Source organism: Carettochelys insculpta, chromosome 1, assembly GCF_033958435.1.
Source record: "Carettochelys insculpta isolate YL-2023 chromosome 1, ASM3395843v1, whole genome shotgun sequence".
Classification (NCBI taxonomy): domain Eukaryota; kingdom Metazoa; phylum Chordata; order Testudines; family Carettochelyidae; genus Carettochelys; species Carettochelys insculpta.
The window spans coordinates 382,909,981-382,929,839 of NC_134137.1; the positions used below are offsets into that span (position 1 = coordinate 382,909,981).

Here is a 19,859-nt window from a genome sequence, read left to right on the forward strand (position 1 = left end):
CAGGGGGTAGGGTCCAGAGGCAGACCAGGGCTGGGAGAGCTGGGTTGGAGAGGGGTCCAGCAACAGACTGGGGCTGGGAGAAGGATGCAGGAGCTGACTGTGACTGGGAGAGATGGGGTGGGGGTGCAGGAGGAGGCTGGAGTGCAGGGGCTCTGGTTGCTTTTATTGGCTATATTTGGCCAATAGAGCAGCGGGGAAACCCTCCCATGAGGGATTTCTGGCACAGCATTCCACCAGCCGGTGGGGAGGAGGAGGCAAGGAGAGTGGCAGCACAAGGAGCTGCTTCTTCCCCTGTGTGCTGGATCCAGTCCATGGGGCTCGGGGCTGTCCGCTGCCTATAGTGGGAAGCTGGTATAAGAACCTTGTAGAGGGAAGGGGTGCTGTGGAGCTGGAGTGCTAGTGCAAGCTCTCCACTGCAGGGTGTGTGTGGAGGCAGGGAGGAGGTGGAGAAAGAATCCTAAGCCTCACAGACCACCAGCAAGGTGGCTGCAAACCACTAGTGGTCCATGGACTGCAATTTGAGAACCAGTGCTATAGTGTGAACATTTCAACTGTGCACATTGAGGGATTACCAATCATAGAATAACTATAGAATAAACAAACACTGGGCTTGATCCTAGGACATAGGCCCTGTCAACTCTAAAGGTCATGAAAAAAGAGTCACTCACCCGCTGCAGTAACTGCAGTTCTTCCAGATAGATGTCCCTGTGGGTGCTCCACCTTGGGTGTTTGGGTGCCCCAGAGCACCCAGCCAGAAGACTATGAGAAGCAGTGCCTAGGGGTTGTCTGTGCATGCACAGAGAGCCTAATACGAGACAGAACTAATGCACACGCACAAACCCTGTTCCCTTCAGTTCCTTCTCTGAACCAATAGGCACAAGGAGAATGCCCCAAAGCAGAGGGGAGGAAGGGTGGGTGGTGGAGCACCCACAGGGACACTCATCTTGAACTGCAGTTACCGCAGAGGGTGAGTAACTCTTCTTCGCTGAGGCTGTCCTTGTGGATGCTCCACCATCCACCCTTCTTTGAGATCTCCATAAAGGTCAAAGCAAGGCACTCTTATTTTTCACACATGGTTTTTGGGGAGGCCTGACTTACTGAAGCTCCCATGATAGGACACCTTGCCATGCCAGGCAACCAGTAACTAATCTGATGACATGGCACCACACAGCATTCTGGCAAATTTTCCATCTCCTGTGCTCACACTGTATAAGCATATTTTCTTTTTCACTCTCTGTTATTCTTAGGAGGCTGATATCTCTTTTTGCAACCCAAAAGCAGCATGGGAATTTTGACTACAGTTTTTTGCACTGCTCCCTGGCCATTCAAATTTCTAGGGACAACCCTGCCGCACCATGTGGCTGGCAGGCTCTCTGTCTCCACCCTCCACGCAGCTGGCAGGCTCTCCTGGCCATCTCCCCTCCTACCATGCTGCTGGCCTTCCCCTCTGCACAGGATTGATCAGGAGCTACACCTCTGCCTTTTGAACTTCAGATCATTGCTCCTTTTTCTGCTATCTGACACCACTGAGAACAGTTTCTCTCCCTCCTCTTTAGAGCTGCCCTTCTGGAAGTTGAAGGCTGCTATTAAATCACCCTTAAGTCTTCTCTTCTGTAAACTAAACAAGCCCAAATCCATCAGCCTTTCCTCATAGGTCATGTGCTCCAGCCCCTCAATCATTTTTGATGCCCTCCGCTGACGTTTAACTTCTGTGCCAGGAAAGATAATGGAACAATTAAGGAAATCATCTGCAAACACTTTGAAAGTGGTAAGCTGATAGGCAACAGCCAGCATGGATTTGCAAAGAACAAATCATGTCAAACCAAACCAATCTGATAGCTTTCTTTGATAGGATAACTAGCCTTGTGGATTAGGGAGAAGCAGTGGATGTGGTATACCTAGATTTCAGTAAGGCATTTGACACAGTCTCACACGATATTGTTATCAATAAGCTAGGCAAATACAACTTAGATGGGGCTACTATAAGGTGGGTGCAAAACTGGCTTGATAACTGTACTCAAGAGAGTAGTTCTTAACGGTTCTCAATCCTGCTGGAAGTGTATAAAAAGTGGGGTTCTACAGGGGTCTGTAATGGGACCAGTTCTGTTCAATATCTTCATCAATGATTTAGATATTGGCATAGAAAGTAAGCTTATTATGTTTGCAGATGATACCAAGCTAGCAGGGGTTGCAACTGCTTTGGAGGATAGGGTCAAAATTCAAAATGATCTGGACAAATTGGAGAAATGGTCTGAGGTAAACAGGATGAAGTGTAATAAAGACAAATGCAAAGTGCTCCACTTAGGAAGGAACAATCAGTTTCACCCATACAGAATGGAAAGCGACTGTCTAGGAAAGAGTATGGCAGAAAGGGATCTAGGGGATACAGTGGACCACAAGTTAAATGAGTCAACAGTCATCTCTAAGATGCTTGTACACTAATGCCAGAAACCTAGAGAACAAACAGGAAGAATTAGAGTCCCTGGCACAGTCAAAGTAGTATGAGGTGGCTGGAATACCGGAGATGTGGTGCGATGATTCACATAACTGGAGCACGGTCATGGAAGGTTATAAACTGTTTAGGAAGGACAGACAGGGGAGAAAAGGAGGAGTTGAGCTCTACGTGAGGGAGCAGTACGATTGCTCAGAGCTCCAGTATAAGGAGGGAGAAAATCCAGTTGAGTGTCTTTGGGTTAAGTTTACAGGTGAAAGTAACAGAGGTGATGTTGTAGTGGGTGTCTGCTATAGACCGCCAGATCAGGGAGATGAGATAGATGAGGCTTTCTTCAGGCAGCTAAGTGACGCTTCCAAATCACATGCCCTGGTTCTCATGGGAGATTTTAATCATCCAGACATTTGTTAGGAGACCAATACATCAGCACACAGATAATCCAGGAGGCTTTTGGAGAATGTTGGGGATAACTTTTTGGTACAAGTGCTGAAGGAACCAGCTGGGGGCTGTGCACAACTTGACCTGTTGCTCACAGACAGGGAAGAGCTAGTAGGAGAAATAGAAGTGGGTGGAAATCTGGGCTGCAGCGACCACAAGATAGTAGATTTCAGGATTTTGACAAAAAGAAGACAGGTGAATAGTAACATACAGACCCTTAATTTCAAAAAAGCAAACCGACTCCCTGAGAGAACTGATGAGCAGGATCCTTTGGGAAATGAAGATTAAGGGGAAAAGAGTTCAAGAGAACTGGCAGTATTTTAAAGTCTTATTGAAGGCACAGGACACAAACCATCCCGCTGCATATTAAGAAACGCAAAAATGGTAGGCAATCAACTTGGCTTAACAGGGAAATCGTTGGTCAGATTAAACTCAAAAATGATGCGTACAAGAAATGGAAATGTGGACAGTCAACTAAGGAGAAGTATAAACATATGGCTGTAGAATGCCAGGGAGTAATCAGGAAAGCGAAACCACAATTGGAACTGCATAGAAAGAAAGGTTACTCACCGTAGTAACGGTGGTTCTTCGAGATGCGTCCCCGTGGGTGCTCCACATTAGGTGTCGGGCTCACCTGGCGCTGCAGATCAGATCTTACAAGCAGTTTCTGCCGGAACGCGCATGCGCCAGGGCGCGCCGCTCCCTTGCGCGCTCCTGGCCACGTGCGCGATCCGGTCCCCGCCAGTTCCTTGACCAACTGCCTCGGATGCTCCTGCAAAACACTAAACAGAGATCCGAAGCGGGGAGGATGGGCGGGTAGTGGAGCACCCATGGGGACACATCTCGAAGAACCACTGTTACTACAGTGAGTAACCTTTCTTTCTTCTTCGAGTATCCCCGTGGGTGCTCCACATTAGGTGACTACCCAGCAATAACCCAAGATAGGAGGTGGGTAATCAGATCATGTACAGCTTGTCCCCGAGAGGACCGCTGTCGAGAGATGGGTATCCTCTTGGAATACCCTGTGAAGGGCGTAGTGCTTGGCGAAGGTGTCATAGGATGACCAGGCCGCCACTCTGCAAATGTCTTTTAGCGCAACGCCCTTGAAAAAGGCTGTTGATGCCGCCACCGCCCTAGTGGAATGAGCCCTGGGCGTGGCCAGTAAAGGAGTCTTTTTGAGTTCGTAGCACATTTTTATGCAGGATACGATGTGCTTCGAGATTCTCTGCGAAGAGAGACCTTCTCCTTTCGATTTGGGAGCGAGAGAGACTAGGAGTCTATCCGTTTTCCGGAAGGACTTCGTCCTGTCTATATAGAAGGCTAGCGCCCTCCTCACGTCCAGGAGGTGTAGGCACGCCTCTTTGTTAGAGTTAGGAGGCTTTGGATAAAATGAGGGTAAAACAATAGGTTCCTTAATATGAAACTAAGAAGAAACTTTAGGAACAAAGGCTGGATGCAGCCGTATGGTTACCGCCTCCTTGGAAAATACTGTGCAGGGTGGTGTTGCCATAACTGCCGCAAGCTCGCTCACCCTGCGAGCTGACGTGATTGCGAGAAGGAAGGTCGTCTTTATCGTAAGGAGGCGGAGGGAAACCGTGGCTAAAGGCTCGAACGGTGGTACCGCTAGTGCATTAAGCACCAGGTCCAAGTTCCACGAAGGTGGAAGCGGTTTGCGAGGGGGGTATAGGTTTGCCAACCCTTTGAGGAACCTGGTAACCATGGGATGGGTGAACACCGTGTGCCCTTCCTCTTCGTGTCTAAACGCCGAAATGGCGGCAAGGTGGACCTTTAACGAGGATAGCGAGAGTCCTCCTCTCTTGAGGTCCAGTAAATACTCTAATATTACAGGTATAGGCACCGAAAGGGGGGCTAGCTGTTTGGTAGAACACCATGCCGTGAAGCGAGTCCATTTCTGCTTGTAGGTCTTCCAGGTGGAAGTCCTCCTGCTACATTCTAGGACTTGTTGCACTTCCTCCGTACATGTGCTCTCTAGGGAGCTGAGCCATGGATTAACCACGCTTGTAGTCGCAGGCCTTGGGGGTGCGGATGCACTATGGACCCCTGGGCTTGCGTGAGCAGATCCGGCGCCACCGGAAGGGGCATTGGTGGACGGTCCGACATGCGCAGGAATAGGGGGAACCATTGCTGTCGATCCCACGTTGGGACTATCAGGATCATTCGGGCTCCTTCCCTCCTGGCTTTCTGCAAGACTTTGTGGATCAGCACTGTGGGAGGAAAAGGATAAAGCAGGGGGCCCCTCCAGGAGATCGCGAATGCGTCCCCCAGGGACCCCCGTCCCAGTCCTGCCCTGGAGCAGAATCGTGGGCACTTCTTGTTGTGTTGAGTGGCAAACAGGTCTATCTGGGGAAAGCCCCATGCGTAAAAAAATTGGTCGTAGTAGATTGGGAAGGATATGCCACTTGTGCGTGAGTGCGAAACGCCTGCTCAGCTGGTCTGCCTTCACATTGTGAGCGCCTGGTAAGTACGAGGCTTTCAAGGTTATATTGTTGGCGATGCACCAGTTCCACAACCGGACTGCTTCCGCACATAAGGCACGGGACCGAGCTCCTCCTTGCCGATTTATATAAAACATGGTGGAGGTATTGTCTGTACTGATCCCGACTACTTTGCCTTGTATATGGTCTTGAAAGTGTCTGTAGGCGTTGAACACTGCTCTGAGCTCCATTATTTATGTGCAGTGACTGTTCCGTGGAGGACCACAGTCCTTGCGTCACCTCTTCGCCCATGTGTGCTCCCCACCCTATGTGGGAGGCATCTGTAGTAAGAAAAACCGATATTTGTGGTTGGTGGAAGGGTACCCCTGTTAGCATGTTCTTGGGGTTTACCCACCATGGCAGGGATTTGTGCTCCTCTGTCGTGGGCGACACCACCCTGTGAACGGTGTGTGCTGCCGGTTTGTATACGCTCGCCAGCCAGTGCTGCATGCTGCGCATGTGTAACCTGGCGTTCTGTACTACGAACGTCGCTGCTGCCATGTAGCCCAGCAGCTGTAAGCACGTCAGAACCGGCACCGTAGGGCTGAAGGTGATGACTTGCACGACGGAGCCGATGGCCCGAAAGCGTGTCTCTGGTAGATACACTCTTGCTGTAATAGAATTTATGCGTACCCCTATGAACTCTATGTCCCGTGTGGGGTCTATCTTTGATTTTGCCAGATTGATAACCAGGCCGAGCGAAGAGAATGTGCCTGCTGTGACGCGTATCATGCGTAGTACCTCTTCCTTCGAGGCCCCTTTGAGTAGGCAGTCGTCCAGATACAGGAATATAAATATCCCGTCTGTGCAGGTAGGCTGACACCACTGCCAAGGTCTTGGTGAAGACTCTGGGGGCCGAGGAGAGGCCAAACGGTAGGACCTTGTATTGAAAATGTTCTTTGCCTACCATGAACCGGAGGAATTGTCGGTGAGCCGGATGGATAGTTATGTGAAAATACGTGTCTTGTAAGTCGAGGGCTGCGAACCAATCTCCATCGTCCAGTGCCGTAAGGATGGAGGCGATTGTGATCATCCGAAAGCGTTGCTTGCGCAGGTACCGGTTGAGGCCTCGAAGATCTAAGATGGGCCTCCAGCCTCCTGTCTTTTTCTCCGTGAGGAAGTACCTCGAGGAGAACCCTTTCCCTTGCAGCTGCTCCGGCACTCTTTCCACTGCCCCTATGAGCATGAGATGGTCTACCTCCGGCTTGAGCCTTGCTACGTGGGAGGCCTCCTGGACGTGGGGCCTGGGTGGAGGTCGTGGCGGTGGGAGCAACTGGAAGGGGATGGCGTACCCCGTGGCTATGATCTCCAGCACCCATTTGTCTGTGGTGATCCTTTGCCACTGGTCATAGAATGGTCGGAGGCGATGGTGGAATAACAGCTTCGGATGACCTTGTGCGATGGTAGTGATGGCGCAGCCCTGGATCTGTGTGTCAAACTTGTGGCCTTTGGCCCTGCCCCGAGGACGCACGGCTCTGTTGTGAACGTCGCCTGGAGTAGACCTTTCTGCCAAACAGCTCTACCTTCTTGGCATCTTTGTCTGTTCCCCCTGTCTTGAATTGAGACGTCTTTGATCTTTGTTGCGACGACTCTACCACCAAGGAATTTGGTTGTGGGTGGCTGAACAGGAACTCCATGCCCTTCGCCGGCACGAAGTATTTCTTGTGCGCTCTCTTGTGGACAGGCGGAATAGTCGCAGGGGTCTGCCATATCGTAGTGGCGGACTCCAAGATTGCTTCATCAAGTGGTATTGCTATTTTGGAGGAGGCCGGAGGTCTCAGATTTTTGAGGAGCTTATGGTGTTTCTCTTGCACCTCTGCTGTCTGGATGCCTTGCGTGAAGGCCACCATCTTAAACAGCTCTTGAAACTGTTTGAGATCGTCCGGAGGATGGACGTCCCCCGGGGCTGTAGCCTCGTCCAGGGAGGAGAGCGAGGAACCACTAGGATATGCCTCTCTGGACCCTTCCGGTTCCTGTTGGTGATGGTACATCCGCTCGCTGGAAGCTTGCGAGGGAAAATCTCGGGGTTCCATAACCAGTTCCCCCTGAGATACTTGAGTCTCTGTCCCCGTTCGCAATTGCCCTCGGGGATACGGGACCTTCTGTGGGGATCTTTCCCTGGTAGAATGCCGGTGGTGTCTATGCCCCGCGTGATAGGGACGACCATGGCAGGATGGGCACTGTTCTTGGGAAGGTGACCTGGACCACTCCCTTGGTGCGTACCCCCTGCGTCTGGGGGAGCGAGATCGTCGAGAGACATGGGACACTGGAGAGAGCGATTTGTGATAGTACTCCAGCGGCTCAAACCCCAAAAAGGGTGAGGGTGGTCCCAGCCAGGGCGAGGCTGGTTGTAAAAATGGAGACGGGGGCTCCGGGTAGGCTAGGGGGGACCCCTGCCTTCTAGTTGGAGTCCACGGCATGAGCGGAGGGCTGAGAGAAAGCAACTCTGCAGCCCTGTCTGGAGAGGGGCTGCGGTGCCTTGTTTTCTGTGCAGCCTTCCCCCTCCCTTGAGGGGGTGGCTCCGCTCCCTGATGTGCAGGGTATCTCGGCCCCGTCCGCGCCACGCTCGGCACGCTCTTGGGCGGTGCCACGCGGGCGGTGTCCTCCGGTGCCTGCAGGCTGCGTGCCTGTGCGCTCTGCACCGCCGGTTCCCTGGGGGTCGGTGCCGCTGCCTGCGGTGCCGCCGGTACCAGCGCTTGTTTAGCCGCCGCCCTGCCTGTGGTGCGGGGCAGCTGTTTGATCATTGGAGGCTGAGCCACCTCCACGTGGCTCTCCGTGCTGCCGCTGATCAGCTGTTGCTGCAGCTGGGGGCTGTGCGCTCCTCCCATCCCGCTTGCTGTTGCTGCCAGCAGGGATCGGGTTGGGGAGACTTTCCTCCGTTTTTGCGCTGATGGGGTGAGGGAGGCAGCTGTCCTTTTATGGGCTCCGGAGGGTCCCTCCTGCTGCGGCCGCTCCGGCACATCTGGCTGGAGGGCCTTGTCGAATAGCAGCATTTTAAGCCGCATCTCCCTGTCCTTCCTTGTTCTGGCTGTTAATTTTGCACAGAAGGAGCATTTCTGCGTGACATGGGACTCCCCAAGGCACCTTATACAGTGACTGTGCCCATCAGACACTGGCATTGCCTTTCGGCAAGACTCACATTTCTTGAATCCTGAAGAGGACATTGTTGGTGAGTCTTTTAGTTGTTAATGGGGTACTTAGCACCTTCTCTGTGCTGTTTTCCCCCTCTCGGATAGCCTGCTGCGGCAGGAGGGCTAATGGCCCTAGGCTCCTGGCCTCCGGTGCTCCGCTTGTTACTAGGACTGGACTGAATTCCATCCCGCTTGTTGTTTCTTCTTGTGTTTTTTTTTTTTTTTTTTTTTTTAAGACATGTAGTGCCGTCTTTAAAAAAGGAAAGAAGGACAATGCAGGGAACTACAGACCAGTCAGCCTTACCTCAATCCCTGGAAAGATAATGGAGGGAATCCTCAAGGAATCCATTTTGGAGCATTTGGAAGAGGGGAAAGTGATCAAAAGTAGCCAAGGTGGATTTAGGAAGGTGAAGTCCTGCCTGACTAATCTGATTAGCTTCTATGAAGAGGTAACAGGCTTTGTGGACATGGGGAAGTCAGCGGATGTGATATACCTTGACTTCAGCAAAGCTTTCGATACAGTCTCCCACAACATTCTTGCACATAAGTTAAGGATGTACGGATTAGATCCATGGACTATAAGATGGATAGAAAGCTGGCTTGATGGTCGGGCCCCAAGGCTCAGTTCAGGGGCCAGTGTTGTTCAGCATATTTATTAATGACTTAGATGAGGGACTGGATTCCATCCTCAGCAAGTTTGCAGACAACACTAAACTAGGGGGAGAGGTAGATACATTGGAAGGTAGAGATAGGACTCAGAGTGACCTGGATAAATAGGAGGACTGAGTCAAAAGAAATCTGATGTGGTTCAACAAGGAGCTGCACTTGGGACGGACGAATCCTAAGCATTGTTATAGGCTGGGGACTGACTGGCTAAGCAGCACTACAGAGGAAAAGGACCTAGGGGTTATGGTGAATGAAAGGCTGGATATGAATAAACAGTATGCCCTTGTAGCCAAGAAGGCTAATGGCGCATTAGGGTGCATTTAGGAGGAGCATTGCGAGCAGATCTAGATAAGTGGTTGTTCCCCTCTGTTTGGCACTGGTGAGGCCACATCTGGAAAACTGTGTCCAGTTTTGGGCCCCCTAGTATATCAAGGATGTGGATGTGCTGGAGAAGGTTCAGTGGAGGGCAACAAACATGATTAAGGGGCTGGAGCACATGACCTATGAGGAGAGGCTGAGGGATTTGGGGTTGTTTAGTTTACAGAAGAGAAGACTGAGGGGTGATTTAATAGCAGCCTTCAACTTCCTGAAGGGGAGCTCTAAAGAGGAGGGTGAGAAACTGTTCTCAGTGGTGTCAAATGGCAGAACAAGGAGCAATGGTCTGAAATTACCAGTTACCAGGAGGATGGTGACGCACTGGAATGTGTTGCCTAGAGAGGTGGCTGGTGTTGTCATACAGCGGGGGGTGCCTGGGAGTGACTCCTAGTGGGACTGTTGTAGCAGTGGGGCGATGGATGTAATTGGGACCTGGAGTAGTACAGTGTGTGAGGGTAATGATGATGGTGATGGTCATAGTGGTAACATGCTGTCCAGGTGACACTTGGGGACGAATGCTGTGATGAAGAGGCGCTTCTACAATCAAAATATCTACTCACTCTAGAAACACATGGTGATAAAAGGGCTTCCTGAAATTCACCAGCCCATGTAGGTGAGCAGTGCCTGTATTCTGCAGAGCAATACGAATGAGGTAAAATGACAGTATCTCCGTAATTTGTAGTAATGGTGATAGTCACTCACAGTGTGGTAGGGAGGACTGCGGGATGTAGTGTAATGCTCCCAGGGTGACTTGGTTAAAAATCTAGGGCTGCAGCGATGGCAGGCGCAACTCCAACTCTGAATACGGTACCAGCTGAGTACGTCATGGCCATGTTGGTTTGGACCAAGAGGCCCACTGTTGCTTCAGCTGGGAGTAATGATGGATGAATCGAATCATGGAGGAGGATGGTATGGTCCGGTGGCTGAGACTGGTGGGGCATCCTGCAACGGGTGAACAGGGCTAGAATGTTATGACAAAATGACACTGGCACTGTCAGGTCTGGCACCTGGTGTAGGTGGTCTAGCTTGCAAGACAAACAACGATGATGAATGGTGGGATTGGCATGGTGAAGCCAGCAACCGAGGTGATGAACTGCACCAGTGACTGACCAGTGCGGAAAAGGGTGTTGAGTCCCATGGTGCCAGTCCCTGAGGCATGGAGGGTATCAATGACCCGTCATGCCTATGGTGGTGCCATGCCATCTCCCCTGACGATCACGAGTGGGGAGGGACATCTGTTCTGGACTTCCACAAAGTGCTTGCTTGTGGGGGCAGCATGAGCGGTGCTGCTTTTTAGAGTGTGCAGTGGTAGGCACAGACGTAGGAGTGGTCCACTTCATCTTGGCTGGTAAAGGACTTGCTGGTGCTGAGGGCATCATCAGTGCCGAAGAAGTCAATGCCATAGATATTTGTTTGGGCACCGAATGTGCCCAGCTTGGCAATGCCGGTGGGGACAGTGCTGGGGAGCCCGGGACGGTTCTTCCTTCTGGCGTGGCCCGTACAGATGTCGCCAGAGGCAAGGAATGGGCTGAAGAGGGACAGGACAAACTGCAAGAGACCCTTTAGAGGCTGGGGAATGTTTGGGGTCCTCACCCTTGGTTGCTGACTTAGCCACTGCCACGTCCAGGGATGGTGGCTGTAAAGAATTCTCATATAGGAAAGCCTTGCACTGATTAGCTCGGTCTTTTCTGGCTCTCACTGCCAGACTCAAGAAGTGAACTCAAGATTGCGTCCGATGGCCTTTGCTGAGGCACTTAGCACACAAAGAGTGGCCATGAAAGGTAGGCATCACGTCATTACATGTGGCATACTGTTTGAAACCAGGGGAACCTGGCATGGTAGTGATGCAGTTGAAATTTAATATTTTTTTGTAAAATAGAACAAGGGACAAGAACTTGGACTAGGGTAACGGCTAAGGGTACTATTAAACTAGCTAATTAAACTTCGTTCTCTTTGCAGAGAGTAAGGAGTCTCCACCTGCAGTCAAGGACTGTAAAGAAGGAACTAAGGAGCCTGTGCGCCAGACAGCATGAGGTGGCGATGCTTCGGTGCACGTGCAGTGCGAAACACCATGGCTATGGAAGAATGACCGAGTGGTGGCATGAGGATGCACCAACACCCAGAATGGAGCACCCCCGGGGACACTACTTGAAGAACTTTCGCTTTTCACTCTGTGTTTGACATACCTGCTTTCAGATTGTTGACCACACCTGACTGAACTCCAAGCTTCCCATTCCGTTGTAAATAAGAAGGGAACTCCATCCATGCTCACCTGCCTTTGGTATTGCTCTTCTATTATCTGTGATTTGGCCAGGGGTGACTTTACACAATCTTGCACAATCCTTTGCAAGTGATTCAGCTGCTCATCTTTGTCTGCCAAGGCCATTAAGTACTGCTCTTTTGCTCTCCTGTTCTGCACCTCCCATGTGGTCTTCTCTTGTCTGCAAAACAACATATAGTAGAGATCATAGGTGGCAGTTTCTACAAAATGTCATACATAGTCCCTTGCAGGGGAACAGTCTCATTACTCCCTGCAGTTAACCTATGACAGAAGGAAGTTTTCTTGCAATAAGATACTGCTATTTACAGACAGAGATATCCAATTCACACAGTGGCCAATTTCATTTAAACAGGTTGAGAAAGTTATTTTGTCATTGGCTTGGGGGTTGCAGCATATTCACTGCTTTAAACTTACGTAACACAACTTAAAGGAATTCTTCAAACACACTTATGAACAACAGTCTGACTCTCTCGACCCCCACACTAACACCAAAAGAAGTCTATGACTGTGTCTGCACTACCACCTTCCTTTGAAGGAAGGATGGTAATTAGAGTGTTGGGAGTTTACTAATGAAGTGCTGCCGTGCACAGGCAGCACTTCATTAAGCAAAATCCCTCCCCCCGTGACAACGTCGAAGTTTTAAACTTCCAAGTACCGGCACGCATCTAGCTGTGGCACACCCACCAGTACTTCGAAGTCCCCTTACTCCTCAAAATTTTGGAAAAGTTCCTGACAACACCATCCTTGCCACCATGGATGTAGAGGCTCCGTACACTAATATTCCACACGAAGATAGATTGCAAGCAATCAGGAATACCATCCCTGATGTCACCACAGCCAAATCTGGTGTCTGACCTCTGTAACTTTGTTCTCACCCACAATTATTTCTGATTTGGGGACAATTATACCTCTAGATTAGTGGAACTGCTATGGATACCCGCATGGCCCCACAATACCCTAATATATTTACGGCTGACCTGGAACAATGATTCCTCAGCTCTTGTCCCCTATTACCCCTCCTCTACTCATGATACATTGATGACATCTTTATGATTTGGACCCAGGATATAGAGACTCTAGAAGAATTCCACAGAGACTTTAACAATCTGCACCCCACCATCAACTTATGCCTCGACTACTCCACGCGAGAGATACGTTTCCTGGACCCTACAGTACAAATCACGGATGGCCTGATCGGCACCACACTGTACCAGAAACCCACTGATCGCTGTACTCACCTACACAGTTCTAGCCTCCATCCTGCCCACACAACTAGATCCATTATTTACAGTCAAGCCCTTAGGTACGATCGCATTTGCTCTGATACTACTGACAGAGACTGAAAACTACAAGATCTCTACCAAATATTCATAATCCTGAATTACCCAGAAGGAGAAATAAAAAACAATCAACAGGGCCAGACGAATACCCAGAGACCAGCTACTCCAAGATAGGCCCCAAAAACGCCAAGAACAAAACACTACTGTTCATTACCTACAGCCCCCAACTCAAACCACTGCAACACATTATTAAAGACCTACAACCTATCCTTAATCAGGATGCCACACTCCAGAAGGCCCTAGCTGACAGGCCTGTTATCTCCTACAGACAACCTCCCAACCTTATGAGGATTCTCAGCAGCAGCCACAGTCTATACCACAGAAACACCAATCCTGGAACTTTTCCTTGCAACGAGGCCGCTGCCAACTTTGTCCACGTATTTATTCTGGAGATAACATCACTGGACCTAACCAGGTTATTCACAGAATCATGGGCACATTCTCATGTTCCTCAACTAACATCATATACGCCATCATGTGCTAACAATGCCCACATGCTTTTTATATAGGACAGACTTCAAACTCTCTTAGATAAAGAATTAATGGGCATAAAACAGACATGAAAACACTCCTGATTCACAAACCTGTCAGCCAGCACTTTAATGGAGTGAGATATTCTGTTAATAACCTGAAAGTCTGCATTTTACTGAAGAGGAATTTTCACAACAGCTTGGAAAGAGAGGCTGCTGAACTCTTATATTCAAATTCAACACATTTACATGTGGTTTGAACCGAGATAGGAATTTTCTAGCTCATTATACGGGCTCTTTTGCATACTTGGCTTTACCTAATTCTTGACTTCCTGCCCCCCTTCTGCTATCGATTTGCTCACCTTGATAATATTTTTTCTGATTTGTCAACCTTGATTACTATTTTTGGTTCTCTGTGCCTTAAATATTGAGTCTGTTCTGGTACGGCTATGATCTGAAGAAGTGGGTCTGTCCCACGGAAGCTCATCACCTAATAAATTATTTTGTTCATCTTTAAAGTGCTACAGGACTGCTTTTTTGTTTTGATAATATATTTCCCTTAAGTCTTCAGACAGCTTTGACTAGATTGTCACAAACGTGACTTATATCAACCTTCAAGGCAGGGGTGAGAGGTAAATCACAGTATTCTCTCTAACTGGTTAATTTTAGCTCCATGGGGCAGAACAGACTGCTGTAAGAATATTTATGGACTGCCATTGTTAAGGATGACAACAGCATGGATATGGCATCAAATTAATAAAATAAAAAAATAGTTATTCCCATGAACAAGAATGGCTTCTGTGGTAACACAAATCAGGTTAACAATCTGATGCACTGTTGTGCCTCAGAGGCAGCTGATCACCAGGTAGGTGGAGGGAGAAATTTGCTCCCACATTTCAGTACTACACAAATTAGGTGTAATATTGGAAGGGGCAGTTATACATTCAACATGGAATACTAGTCACCACTATTAAATTAAATTTAAAATTAAATTTAAAAGAACCATCGGTTGACTCCAAAATGGCAGTTTCACATAACGAATAAATGCTGGTGTAGGGACCTGATCTCATGCTCCAGTCTGTAGTAAGTACAGGCCCAATATGAGGCCTTAGGCCTGAACCAAAGTAATGGTCAAGACTTTGCTAACAGAAAGCAAAGTGCAGCTGTGAGCTAAAGGAATGCATTACTCACAGAAGTTGGCAAGAAGAGGGTTGATGGCGCATAAACATATCTACCTAGCATATTGAAGTAGGTACATGGTACCAGAACACCCTACCCCGGAACATTCCACAGATAAGAAAGAATAGGCCAATCCATCCCAATGACAGGGGCAAAAGGGTAATATGATGGATAGAGTTGTTTTGTTCGAACCAACATGTACAAGGTGAGAGGCGGCACCTAGAAGTGTTGTACCTCAATACGTCAGGAGTGATGGGTAAATTGTTTGTACCTGTGTATAAGAATGTACTTCTGGGATGTGGTCTGGGTCTGGCCGAGGGGGCAGTGGAAAGTCCTGCCACTGACTGAGCTGAGTTCATTGACCATGGGTGCATATTTGTAGTATGCCCTGACTTAGACTAAGAAGTCTACAGGGAACTACTATTGTGTCCAGTACGGCAATAAACCTGGCCGACGTGCCTTCGCACCTTACTAGACTCTGTGGTCATTGGGGGTTCTCTTCGGGTCTGCTGTGTCGGCTATCTGCAGAGCTGGGGCAGCGCACAGAGGGAACACGCACGCAGCCGAGCGATACCAACATTGGAGAGAGCAGAGCACCACGCTGGTAGCATCTGACAACACAGTCATGTCCAGTCAATGGGTCCCCCAAATCTTGACTTAACTAGATTACCAGTATGGACCAGTCTGCAGAAGGGTTGTTCTCACCTGAGCTGGTAGAGTTCCTGTTGGCAGGAAATGCTGTCCTGCCTCAACTGTTCTTGGAGACAATGCTGTTTTTCAGCCTCCATTCGATACTCCTGCAGTTGAGCCTTTAAGTGAGAGATCTCAGCTGTTTCCATGCAAATCTGCAGGTACTGCTGCTGAAGCTTCTTCAGCTCTGTCAACTATAACCAAAGAGAAAACAGCAGAATGACAAATCCTGTAACTGCAGCTAAATAGGCAGGCAATATTTACTTTAATTATTTACAGAAACTCTTAACGTGCTTCACTATGGCAATTGGAGAAGATGGTCACATCTGGCAGGCAGGCCGATCATATGTAGTGAGCCATTGCTTACTGTACAAAGCCTGCTAAAAAGCTGCTCAGAACAATGGCCTCGTGGCTGGTGAACTGGCCATCCAGCACAAGATCAAAGCAGTAAGTCCCAAACTTTGGCTCCCAGCTCACCTGTGGCCAAAGACTGCTGGTTATTTAGTCACAGATTATAAGACCAGAAAAGATCACTGTGATCAATGTTCCCTCTAATTTCCTTACCGCCTTGTGTGCAGAATGAATTTTGTTATATCCAATATGGAGATGACTTGTGACATCACCTTCATGTTGATACATAAAACGAAACTCATATGGTGAGGGTGGGACTGAGAGGTTTGGAACATGGGGTTGGGATCAGGGCTGCCCAAGTGCTCATTTTACAGAAAACATAAGGGGTGCCTGTCCCCTGGCCACAGTAGGTCGAGGGTGGGGGACTGGAGCCAGCAGAGAGAGACACCTGTCTCCTTCAGCTTCTGCAGGTCGGAGCTGGGGGAAAGGCATTTCTCTCTGTTGCAGACTTGAGCATCTGTACAGTGCTTACTAGGCTGCTATGCAGCTGCACAGATTAGGAGACATTTAGTTTGTGATAATCTAGTCTGACCTCCTGTCTAACAATACACAGACCTTCCCCCGTATTAATTCCTGTTACAATTTAGCCCATCTTATAGAAAAACAGCCAATCTTGATTTTAAAATTGCTAAAGAATTGACAACAGCCCTTAGTACATGGTCTCCCAAACTGGGAGGGGCATGCCCCCCTGCGGGGGCTGTGAAGAAATTCCAGGGCAGTCATGAGGTAATCCAACCCCCCTATACTTTCCTCCACCTGAAGAAAGAGCCGGCCTTTGCTTCTGGCTCTCAGCCCCTGCCATTTACGTGAGTGACCCTGCACAGGTGCTACAAGAAGTAGGCAGCCGGCAAAGACCCACATAAAGTTAGCTGCCTCCTGCAAAGGTGAGAGAGTGTGCGTTGAAGGGGGAGGGAGAGGAAGAGGAGGAGGGGTTAGGAGGGGTGGGGCTGGGAGTGCCTGGCTCAGGTGACAAGGACAGTGTAAGAACCGGGGGCTGGTGGTGCCTGGCTTTGTAGGAGGGGAGGGGCTTGAGCGGCCAGCTGGCTTGTGGGACTCACAGGGCTTGGGTGGCTGGCTCCTGCATCGCAGGGCTCAGGCGGCTCAGGCTGGTGGCTAGCACCTGCAACGGAGAGCTTGTGCAGCTGGCTGGTGGGTGGCTGGCCCTGGCAGTGCAGGGGCTTGTGCTGGCAGGCGGATGGCTGGCCCCAGCAGCGTGGTGTTCAGGAAGCTCGGGTTGGTGGGTGGGCAGCTGGCCCTGGCAGCATGGGGCTTCGGTGGGCACATCAAGCAGCTAGCCTGCAGCTAAGGTGGGTGGCTGGCCCCGGCAGCGTGGGGCTCAGGTGGCTGGCCCCAGCAGCAATGGGTTTGGGCAGCTTGGACTGGAAGTCGGGCAGCTAGCCCTGGCAGCATGGAGTTTGGACAGGCGGCTCTGGCAGCTGGAGCGGGCGGCTGGCTCTGGCAGTGTGGGGCTCAGGTGGCCAGCTGTGGCTCTGGAAGCATAGGTCTCAGGCGGGTGTGTGGCTGGCATGGGCAGCTCTGGCAACTGGCATAGATCTCCAACAGATGGCCAGAGGGGGCTGCACCAGGCACCCCCAGAGGGCCCAGAAAAACTACCTGTGCTTATTTTTAAATAACATTTTTGTATCAAGATTTTGTGTTTATTTTAAGTTATGAATTGAATTTTTTGTTAAAAGGGGGGTTAGATGAATGTAAAGAAGAGGTGGGGAGGTGTGAGATTTTTTCAAAAATCTAAAGCGGGGCATGATGCCGAAAAGTTTGGGAACCACTAAGTTGTTCCAATAGTTAACTACCCTCACTATTAAAAAGTTATACCTTATTTCCAGTTAGAATGTGTCTAGCTTCAACTCCCAACCAAGCTGCACAGGGAACCCACACTTAGCTGGTTACACACTACCACCCTCAAGTGCTTTTTAGAGTAACTGCTTCTAGGATAGAGTCCCCCATCCTGTATGTATTGCCTTCATTGTTTGTTCCTAGATGTATGATTAATCCTTTGGTCTCCTAGGGAAGCTTAGGGCTTCCACAGTCATTCTCCATCTCTTGCGATCCTTAGAGATAGTCTTAATTTGATCCCACATTAAGCCAGTTGCTTCTACTTTGTCTAGGAAGCTTCATTGCCACATTTGTTTGAGATGTCCCCTTTTCCTCTCTCTCTTTGGATTCCACTCTAATGATTGTCTCGTGATACATTCCTCACAGTCTTTACGCAGGATATGGCCTGCCCATCACCATTTTTTCTTCTTGATCTGGACCTCCCGTGGCTTCTTGTTTGGTTTGGTCCACAAGGTTTTGTTTGGCATTCTACTATACCACTTTAGCTAGAGAACGTATCCAAGGCAGCAACGAAGGGTCCTGTGGCACCTTATAGACTAACAGAAAAGTTTTGAGCATGAGCTTTCGTGAGCAAAGACTCACTTCATCAGATGCTGGTCATGGAAATCTGCAGGGCCAGGTATAAATAAGCCAGAGCAAGGGTGGGGATAACAAGGTTAGCTCAGTCAGGAAGGATGAGGCTTACTACCAGCAGTTGGTCTGGAGGTGTGAACACCAATAGACGGGAAGCTGCTTTTGTATTTAGCCAGCCATTCACAGTCTTTGGTTAATCCTGAGCTGAAGGTGTCGAATTTGCAGATGAATTGTAGCTCAGCAATTTCTCTTTGGAGTCTGGTCTTGAAATTTTTTTGCTGTAGGATAGCTACTTTTAAGTCTGCTACTGTGTGGCCCAGGAGATTGAAGTGCTATCCTACAGGTTTTTGTATATTGCCATTTCTGATATCTGATTTGTGTGTGTTTATTCTTTTACATACAGACTGTCCAGTTTGTATGATGTATATAGCAGAGGGGCATTGTTGGCACATGATGGCATAAATTATATTGGTAGATGTGCAGCTGAATGAACCCATGATGGTGTGGCTGATCTGCTTAGGTCCTGTAATGGTGTTGCTGGGGTAGATATGTGGGCAGAGCTGGCAACGAGGTTTGTTGCATGGATGGGTCCCTGAGTTAGAGTGACTGTGGTGCGGTGTATAGTTGCTGGTTAGGATTTGCTTCAGGTTGGCAGATTGTCTCTGGGCAAGGACTGGTCTGCCTCCCAAGGCCTGTGAAAGTGGGGGATCATTGTCCAGGATGGGTTGTAAATCCCTGATGATGCACTGTAGAGGTTTTAGTTGAGGACTGTAGGTGATGGCTAGTGGTGTTCTGTTGGTTTCTCTCTTGGGCTTGTCCTGTAGTAAGGGGCTTCGTGGCACACGTCTGGCTCTGCTGATCTGTTTTTTCACTTCCTCAGGTGGGTACTGCAGTTTCAAGAATGCTTGGTAGAGATCCTGTAGGTTTGTGTCTCTGTCAGAGGGGTTGGAGCAAATGCAGTTATATCTTAGTGCTTGGCTGTAGACAATGGATCGTGTGGTGTGTCTGGGATGGAAGCTGAGGCATGAAGGTAGGCATAGCGGTCAGTGGGTTTACGGTACAGGGTGGTACTGATGTGTCCATTGTGTATAAGCACCGTGGTGTCCAGGAAGCTGATCTCCTGTGTAGACTGTTCCAGGCTGAGGTTGATGTTGGGGTGAAAGTTGTTGAAGTCCCGGTGGAATTCCTCCAGAGTCTCCTTCCCATGGATCCAGATGACGATGATGTCATCAATGTAGCTTAAGTACAGACGGGGTGTTAGTGGACGAGAGCTAAGGAAGCGCTGTTCCAGGTCAGCCATGACATATTGGCATATTGAGGGGCCATGCGGGTACCCATAGCTGTGGCGCTGATTTGAAGGTATATATCGTCGCCAAATCTGAAATAGTTGCATGTGAGGATAAAGTTACAGAGCTCAGCCATCAGATGTGCTGTAGCGTCATCAGGGATACTGTTCCGGGCAGCATTTATTCCATCTTTGTGTGGGATGTTGGTATAGAGAGCC

At 49.4% G+C, this 19,859-nt stretch overlaps 1 protein-coding gene across 8 annotated transcripts in view; it reads right to left on the reverse strand.

Moving 5' to 3' along the window:
• The window catches only part of GOLGB1 (golgin B1), a 164,583-nt gene that overhangs the window by 29,023 nt on the left and 115,701 nt on the right, over window positions 1-19,859 (reverse strand). For all 8 annotated transcript variants that reach the window (XM_074976917.1, XM_074976958.1, XM_074976942.1 and 5 more), the window contains 2 exons: window positions 15,533-15,711; window positions 11,830-11,998 (listed from right to left, as the gene is read on the reverse strand). In XM_074976917.1, the coding sequence (XP_074833018.1) occupies window positions 11,830-11,998; window positions 15,533-15,711 (348 nt within the window). The remainder of the gene's footprint in view (window positions 1-11,829; window positions 11,999-15,532; window positions 15,712-19,859) is intronic.